The sequence below is a fragment of the Antrostomus carolinensis genome, unplaced genomic scaffold (genome assembly GCF_000700745.2).
Source record: "Antrostomus carolinensis isolate BGI_N321 unplaced genomic scaffold, ASM70074v2 scaffold30172, whole genome shotgun sequence".
In the NCBI taxonomy this organism is placed as follows: Eukaryota; Metazoa; Chordata; class Aves; order Caprimulgiformes; family Caprimulgidae; genus Antrostomus; species Antrostomus carolinensis.
In genome coordinates this window covers 4,290-13,369 of record NW_010299406.1, presented here as the reverse complement: position 1 = coordinate 13,369, position 9,080 = coordinate 4,290, and the positions used below count along the sequence as shown (strand labels likewise).

The 9,080-nt window shown below is 49.7% G+C and overlaps 1 protein-coding gene across 1 annotated transcript in view; it reads right to left on the bottom strand.

The window, feature by feature from the left end:
- Positions 1-394: 394 nt before the first annotated feature.
- Positions 395-9,080, bottom strand: part of SPATS2 (spermatogenesis associated serine rich 2) — a gene marked incomplete at its 3' end in the record, with an annotated part of 12,082 nt that continues 3,396 nt past the window's right edge. Inside the window, exons 4-7 of the mRNA XM_010162792.1 lie at positions 8,810-8,945; positions 3,224-3,282; positions 2,117-2,226; positions 395-497 (exon numbers count right to left, since the gene is read on the bottom strand). Coding sequence (XP_010161094.1) covers positions 395-497; positions 2,117-2,226; positions 3,224-3,282; positions 8,810-8,945 — 408 coding nt within the window. The remainder of the gene's footprint in view (positions 498-2,116; positions 2,227-3,223; positions 3,283-8,809; positions 8,946-9,080) is intronic.

Here is a 9,080-nt window from a genome sequence, read left to right as displayed (position 1 = left end):
CTTCATCCTCCATCCCCCCAAGACCCTTCACCCTCCGTCCCCCCAGACCCTGATGGCTACAGCGTGGAGGTGGCTCACAGCTGGAGCCAAAGCCTCCAAGGGACAACAGAGCTTTTTCTGTCAGGATGAAGCTTTGATCATGATAGTACCCCAGTTAGCTCAGCTAACTGGGACCAGTGCTTGTGCATGGACCCCTCTGGCCAGGGGAGAAGCATGTGCAGCAGCAAGTGAGGGGAGGGCCGGCTCCTCTCTCCGCTGCTGAGATCAAACACCCCCAAAGCAGAACGCTCCCAGTCCCACTCCTATTGAGTTTTTGGGGTGTATGTGAAGGGTTTTGGTGACGACAGGGCCAGCAAAGGGGTGACCAACCCCCTCAGTTCCTTCCCCAGCTCACCTTGGCCAAACGAGGCGATGCTCTTCTTCAGTGCCTCGAGGTCACACGTGAACCTGGCCACCCTGCCCAGGTCCTCGTCGTACTTCCGCTCGCTCACAAAGTGCTTCGACCAAAAAAACAAACCAAAACAGGCAAAATGTGGATGTTAATTCAGTTCCTGTGCCCAGGAACAAAAAAACAGAGGTGAAAGAACCTGGTTTTGACCCAGGAAAGGGTTTCTGAGTTGGGTGCTGCTTGAACAATCCCTCAGTGAAGAGGCAGGTGGCTGCAGCGACTCAAGCAAAGAGAAAATGAGATTGATTTTGGATGGTTAAATCCACCCCACAGCAGCTCTGCTCCGTGCAACCAGCACAGCCCAAATCTCTGGACATTCACAAGGGCAACAGGTTTCTCAGGCACATTTAAATCCCCAGCAGTTTGAGTTTTCAAAGTGTTTAATTGATGTAACTTTGCACTGACCTCTTGAGGCAGGAGCCGCCGTGCCGGGAGAGCTCAAGTGGTTCGTGGAATTTAAAAGGCACCGGGGTGCAGCGGGGGGGAAGCTCCCCCCGATTTAGGGGGAAGGCAGAGGTCAGCTGGTGCCAGCAGGAGGTTTTCACAACCACTCTGAGCACAAAGCCACAGCCTCACTGCATTCCCTGCTCTCTGCCAGTTCACAGAGTCAGGCTGCACGCACCAGGGTTAATATTTGGATGATGAGTTGTTGGCTGAGGTCGTTATTTGACAAACCAAATGATTTTCAATTCAGATTCAAGGTTTGAGGTGTGCTGTACCCCGCTGTGTGGCTGCAGACAGCAGTGTGGAGAGCACTGGGGGTAAATCCTCGTATCCAGATTTCTTGAAAAGACTTAAAGCTCAACAGAAAATGGCATTTAGAAGTGTCAGAAAGCCAGAAGGTTACCAAAAAAAAGTGGATCACTGTTGAGAACTGAGGATTCACAGCCTTGCTTAGTGCTAGAAGCTGAAGGAGTTGAAACCTTGGGCCACAGGAGCTGACCTGGAGTAAACTTTTGGATCAAACTAACACTGAAAACACAGAATTCACTGAATCTGCTAGATACAAGAGGAATGAAGAGGTTAAAGAGCAAGGAAACAACTCCAAGAGAAGGTGACCAGCACAGTGACCAAGAAAACCAGTAAAAAAATCAAGAGAGCACTGAGCAGGGGAAATGGGTTTAAGCTGAAAGAGGGGAGGTTTAGATGAGATATTAGGAAGAAGTTCTTCACTGTGAGGGTGGTCAGACACTGGAACAGGTTGGCCAGAGAAGCTGTGGCTGCTCCTCCCTGGAAGTGTTCTCGGCCAGGCTGGATGAGGCTTTGAGCAACCTGGTCTAGTGGAAGGTGTCCCTGCTGCTGGCAGGGGGGTTGGGACTGGATCAGCTTTAAGGTCCCTCCCAACCCAAACCAGTCTGGGATTCTCTGATTCTATGAATTAAGGAACTGGGCTCGGGTGCTGGGTGCTGTGGGTGTAACTGGGTGCATGATCTGGGGTAGGGACCCGGCTCCAGCTGCTCTGCACGTCGGATAAATAAATTACTCATTTACTCAGCAGATTGGCAACTGGTTTTCTTCGAGCAGGAACCGAGGGCCAGGCCCCGTTGAGGTGGCACCTGCGTAATCCCCACCCTGGACTGGGTGGTGGCTGTGTAATTCCTGCACCACAATGTTTTGGGTGAGATTAGGTTGAGGTTGGATGAGACAGAAGCTGAGTGAAGAGCTCACCTTAATGTCAGCTCTGAGCTCCACCAGCTGCTCCTCTGACATTCGCACTGCCACATCCGTCATCTTCTTCAAGGCTTCTGCCTTCTTCTGGCGACTGACCAGAATTTCCACTGGAAAACAAGACCAGAGCTTAGGCAGCATCGACACCAAACCTGCAAGAAAGCTGGGGAGGGACTTTTCCTAAGGGCAGTTAATGACAGAACAAGGGGAAATGGGTTTAAGCTGAAAGAGGGGAGGTTTAGATGAGATATTAGGAAGTTCTTCACTGTGAGGGTGGTGAGACAGTGTCCCAGGTTGGCCAGAGAAGCTGTGGCTGCTCCTCCCTGGAAGTGTTTGTGGCCAGGTTGGATGAGGCTTTGAGCAACCTGGTCTAGTGGAAGGTGTCCCTGTTGCTGGCAGGGGGGTTGGGACTGGAGGAGCTTTAAGGTCCCTCCCAACCCAAACCAATCTGGGATTCTACAAAACCAACTTACCCAGAGTTAAACCACCCCAGTCCTGGCACAGATGGCACCTTACTGGTAAACACCAGGTTCCCCCAAATCCCCCTGGCAGCTCGGTGCTGGCTGCTCCCTCCTGCAGTGATTTCCATCTCCAGCCACAGACCAAGCTGAGCTGAGCTGAGCTGGGCTGAGCTGAGCTGCCTCGATGACGGTCTCAGCTTTGGGAGAAGCTTTGCCTCTCGCTCTCCCCAGACCAACTGCTTCCCTGTCACCCCCTATAAACCCTGGGGCTCGGTGCTGCTGCTGTGGGTGTCCCCGTGGATCATGTCCCATCTGCACCAGGCAAGGTGAAAAAGCCTTTTCCAGCTCCACAGGAATGCTGAGATTTTGGGGAATGGTCTCCCATGAGAGAAGACAGTTTTATCTCCCTGTCCTCTAACGAGGGCACGGACTCAAGAGGATGGTTTGTGTCAACACAATCCAGTCAGGATATACACGGGTAACTCGAGCCACGGGGCAAGTTTTCTCTGGTTACAGAGCCAAATATCCAGGAAAATGTGAAAAGGAGATAAAAAAATCACAGAAATTTGTGTCTAGGGGGAGTTGGGCTGTCTCCTCAGGGTGGAGCTCTTCAGGTGGGCACTTGGGAGAAAGAGAAGAGTCTTACTTGCTTCTGCTTTCACTTTGTCCATCTCAGCCAGCAACGCCACCTCCCGATCCATAAGGCTGGAGGAGAAAAAAAAAAACAACATAAAACCAACAAAAAAACCCACAAAACAAGAAAAAAACCCCAGAAAAAGGGAAGAGATTAAGTATTAAACAAAGAGGACAATGAAATCCCACTGCAGGAAGAGAAGCCAAAGGGTTTCCCGGTGTGTTGGCCAGTGAGGAGACACCGGCAGATGGCAGAACCGCGCTGTGCCGCGCACCCAGCCCTACACCCAGCTCTGGCTTTTGTTCTGGACGTGGAAGAGTTGGGCCCAGGGCTTTGCTGATGTGAAACTTGCTCAGGTTTGGGTCAGTGTGGAGCAGGGTGCAGCGTTCCCAACAAACCACGGGGTACGTGGTCACCTTGGTCCGATAAAAGTCGGAGTCACCTTGGCAAGGGGAGAGGGAGCTGTGGTGTTGGGAAAGGGGGGGGGAAGCTGTGCTCCACTGGACTTTATCACCAAAGAAAACAAGGGCACGAGGGTTTAATGAGTCACTTAAATACAAAACTAACGAGCAGCAGCGAGGCAGGACAAGGAGGTGGAGGGGCAGGATGATGGGTACTCAAGCACCCGTCCCCTCCCAAGGGGACCCATCCCCACCTCTGGGGTGCCAGGCTGAAGCAAAGCTTCACTCTGTGCCTTCAGGAGTGTTATTTAAATCAACAAAATGAGTCAATCAACCCAGAAATGTGGATTCTGGTGCCCTGTGCAGCTTCTTGGTTGGTCCCCACAGAGCTGCAGGACCCACGCGAGAGCGTGTTCACAGTGCAGCAGGTATGAGGACACGTCCTCCTGCCACTCTGTCACCATACAGGTGGCCAGAGCCACACAGAGCCACACAGATCCATGATCCCAGACTCCCTGAGGATTTTTTGGGGGATGGAGGGAACACCTGAGTGGGTCACAGTGAAGCATCTCCCCTCACTGGGAGGCTCGAACGTGCCTCGAGTGTGTCTGTTACCATGAGACCACGACTCTCCCGGGTATCACAGCAGCAGCTTTGACCCCAGCAGAACCACACAGTGACCAACTGGCCAAACTTCACAAATCCAGGCTATTGAGCACCCTGCTTGGTTAAAGCAGAGCACCCAGGGAGCTCCCCATCCTCCCTGTACACAGGCAAAGAGACCTCTTACCCCTGGAGATGCTCATATCGACTCACTCACAGTAGGAGAGGAAATACCAGTCTTCCCATTCTGGATAGAGGCAGGTACTGGTCTCTGTTATTTTTTTTGCCAGAAGGAATTGAGATCCTCACAGACACTCTCCCTGCAGCTGCTTCTTTTATGCTTCCCTCTAAGCTGTGCCTGCAACGCCTTCGGCCCCGCGCCGCTGCCGCTCACCTTGGCTCGGCGGCGTGAACGCCTCCGACATCAGCCTGGTAACAGAGCCCACTCCAGCTCCTCCTTTCTAAATATTAAAAGCAGAATCTTCCTCTCCCCTGTGAGCTGGGTGACACTCAGGGCACAGACACAGAATGGTCCTCAGAGATATTGGCAATGAGGAGGGTTAGCCCTTCAACGCCGACCACAGGGTTTGGGGTTTTGGGGTTTTTTTGTGGGTTTTTTGTGGGGTTTTTTTGTGGGTTTTTTGTGGGGTTTTTTTAGTGAGAAAGGGCTTGAAAATGGGAAGAATATTTATTTTAGCCACCATCTGAAAAGAGGAAACCACAGAACATCTGAAATGCAAACTCAACCCCACCGCTCCCGCTCCTCTGCATGTCAGAGAAGGGAGGGGGGGGCTGAGGCAAGATCAATTTAAACAATTCCCTCTGAACAGCAGCTTTGACATTTGGCTTCTTCTGTTGATTTATCGCTCTGTCCATCTGCCTTTTCAGGGCAGGAATTGTTTCTGCTCATAGCACAGCAGGGGCCTGATCCAGGTCAGGCACTCTCAGCCCAACTGAACAAATACAACACGGCGTGTCAAAAGCCACGTTAATCAGATTTCACCTCGTTTCCATCCAGCCATCCCTAGAGCGCTTCAACCCGACTGCAACACCCAGGGGCAGGGTGAAGGGAGGTACCCCAGGTGCCTTCTACCTTGAACCACGTCAGAGGCAGGAATTCCCCAGAGCTGAGAGAGAAATACGGGTGTAAATGTGACCTTAATGGTTAATTCTCGTGGCGCAGAACGTGGCTGTGCTACACTTTACCCCAGCGCCTCCTCCCTGAACACACAGGCAGAGCCCAGCTCTCCTGGAGCCAACACCCACTTTTTATGGGCCACGTTGGGCTCTCCCTGCCAAGCTGTGGGCACACACACCTTGGCACAGACCCTCCCTGCCAGGCTGTGGGCACACACACCTTGGCACAGATCGTAGCTTGCGTCTCACTGTAATTTAATTTACTCAGCAGAGCTCAGCTAGAGTCCTTTACCCAATTTTACAGCTGGGCTGGCTGAGGAACAGAGGTCAAGTGGCTTTGCCTGAGGTTTGTGTGATGAAGTGACTCGGATCAGACCTCACTGCTCCTTCCATCCCGCACGGCTTCTCGTCAAACAAACTCACTTCCTTCTGCTGGATCCGTTTGGAAACACGCCTGCCTTTCTCCACTGCTGTCCTGGGAACAGACCCATGCAGGATGGAAAGGACTGGGCTTGAAGAAAGGACATTTAAGGAAGAAAATGGGGAATTAGATAAACTGGTAACTGCTGAAGATAAAATAATGCTGAATCCTCCTCGGCTGTGACCCAGCCACCAGAAGAGATGCTCCCAGTTACCAGGCAGCTCGGTCGAGCAGCGCCTGCGAGATGTTTCCTCTTTGTGAAAGACAGCAGCTGTCTGCACAAGCACACTGAGGGGTTTGGGTCAGTTTTCCTTGGGGTGGAAACACAACCATCTCAAAGATTGACTGCAATCGAAGGCGGCTGGAAGCTCTGCCAGGAGGAAGCAGGAGCGAGCTGCAGGATGAGGCGTGTGGCGGCGATCTCAGCAGTGAGAAACCTCCACCCCTGCCCCACGCTCACCTCAACTTCCCTGCACCACTCACAAACAGCAGTTGTTTGGTGGTTTTGGGGTTTTTTTTTTTCCCTGATGTGCTACTTACTTTCCCTGTCAGCAGTCAGCAAAATATTTGGGAAATTAAGGACTATGAGGATTCCCCAGTTCACGTTACTCAATCAGCTCCAGCCCAGAAAAGCAAATCCTCTCCAAACAGGAAGCCAAAGCAGCTCCAGCTCCATCTGCCACTCAACCAGGATGGATTTCAGAGACTGAGACAGGCACAACCCCAGCATTAGAATCTCCTTCTTCACCCTCACCTACCTACAGACCACAGGTCTGACATAAGCACGTTGTCTAGCGAGAGAAGACGAAGGTCAAGAACTCCAGGAAGCCTCAGTGGTTAAAAGGAGATCCAAAGCTCAGCCCTGACAGGCAGAAGTTAAACCAGTCCAAGCTTTGCTATTTAAATATCCTGTTTCAGTTGAACAAACTTGCTTTTCAACCAGGTTTTCCTTTGGTAAGGAGCCAAGTGGAGAGGCAATTCAGCAAAAGGATTTAACTATCAGCCCCTGCCTTGTGCCACGGGCTTTAAAAAATACACTAATTATTTATTCTCTGGGTCACAAAGTTGGAAAAACAAATAAACAACAACAAAAAAAAAACAATATAAAAAAAATGTGAAGGGACAATTTACATCTCAGCTCACTGGCAACTGCATCACATTGGGGAAAAGGAAAGTGAATCCTTCTGCAGTGTCACCACGTATCGACGGCGCCGACCTGGCAGCTCCTGCGCTTGGCATTTGTCAAAGGAGGTTCCTGGTGGCCCCGTTCCAGGCGGGCACTCGCCTCACGGAACCACACATCCTGCTTCACCTGCTGCTGGCTCAGTTATCAGAGCAAAACCCTGATGGATTGGGCTGGAGTCTTTAACCTTTCTGAATGTGACGTGAGTGTTTGAGAGATGAAAACGTGAGTCAAAGGGTGAGGACTTACTGAGACGGAACCGGACGCGTTAGCCCAAAGAATGACATTTTCCATACCAGGGAGAGGTTTTTACAGGTGATGTAACTGCATAGAGAGGTTGAGAATCAAAACCACCAACACCTCAACAATAAAAACCTGCTGTCTACAGTGATAATGAACCAGTATCAGCACTGACTCAGTAGACAAAAGCCACTAATGACGTAAGAAATAAATATTCCTAAAACCAAACTTGAGTTTGGGCTACAAATCCCTCAGCTCTCGACAGGGTAAATCCCTCCTGCTGCAGCTCTTCCAAAAGATCAGAGATATTGGGAGCTCCACATCCAGCTTCAGCTTGGAGACCACAACAATGAGCCCAAAAAACACAGGTCAGGGCACACAGACACCTTTAACCCCACCCTTCCAGTCTGGTCTAAGTGTCCTCAAGTTTTGAAGCAATCTATAAACATTTTTTGTTAATATTTTTAGCATATGTTCAATTTAAATACAGGACAGCATTCTGCTTCCTTCAGGAGAGCACTTCCTGGTGGCAAAGTTCAAAACAAGTAGGAGCACAAGAAAAAGTCCACATTGAACCATTAAACTTGCTAAAAGGCTTCAGAACTCAGCTCTTGAACATCACCAGCACTAAACACTCTTGCCTTTGAGGCCACACGCAGTCCCCAGACGTAGACAGCTTCTGACACAGCTTCTGACACAGATTTGCAAGTCTGCCAAATATCTGTTTTAATCCTTCAATGTGATAGCAGCACTGGAGTGACTTGTCAAATGTTACTCACTTCGGGCAAGGAGAACTCTCCGTGCAATTTCTTGTGAATATTTCTTCACCAAAAAACTTGTTTAACCAAGAAGAACAATTTCTTGGTAACAAAATCCATCAGCCAAGACAGTGAGTGTACCTGGTGTAAGGAATTATCATCTTAAAGCACTTCTCCAAACCAATAAAGATGTTAATTAAAAAAAAAAGACCTGATTACACTCGTAGGGAACATCATGCACAGTATTCAAAGCTTGGCTGGAAACAGGGGAAGCAATGCTGTGGAAGATGATCTTTGATGTGGACTTACACCTTCAGAAGGCCCCTCTCTTCCATGTTATATTCAACTATAATTTGAAGATTTCAACTCTGAAATGTTTGTTTGTAAAGGACACACACTACAGCACACCCTGAGCTCCCAACAAGTTCTCCTTCCAGCACAGCTGACACAAACACCCAACTGAGAGCACGTTCCCCGCCAAGTTCCTCCTATTATCTGTGTCTAAAATGACTTTATGATGCTCAGGACAACTGCCTGGTACAGACATGGAGCCAGAGTTTGTCCAAGACCCTGATGGACACACCAAAGCCTTGAACAGTCTATTAACATCCCACCACCTGCCTGGGATGAAAGCTTGAAGACAGGTCTTGCAAAGCTGCCTGCAAAAGTGGCTTCTAAAACCTGCAGAGCACAGGATTTTAGACTCCAGTTGATTCTTTACGTCACGCTGAGCGCCCAGATGCTGAAGAGCAGCTGGGAAAACACAAGCAAGTCATGACCCTGACTGAAAAAGCTGAAGTCTTCTTCTAAATATATTGGTTTTAACACCTGGATCTGTCTCTATATTTAACTTACCTACTCTGGAGTTCAGCAAAGACCTGTTTCATCTTCTTAATGGAAGCATCCATTTCCTCCTTCACCACCACCCGGTACCGAGCCAGTGAGACGGTGCAGCGCTGGAGATCCTTCACTGATTTTTCAATATTAGAACCTACCAAGAGACAGAGTGAACTCAAACAGCCATGTCAATCACACTGCTAAATCCTCCCAGCAGGGATAAATCTAAAGATGGCTTTTCCCCTCTTATTTTAAAATTATACACTGCTCAGTTTTACATTTTTCTTCC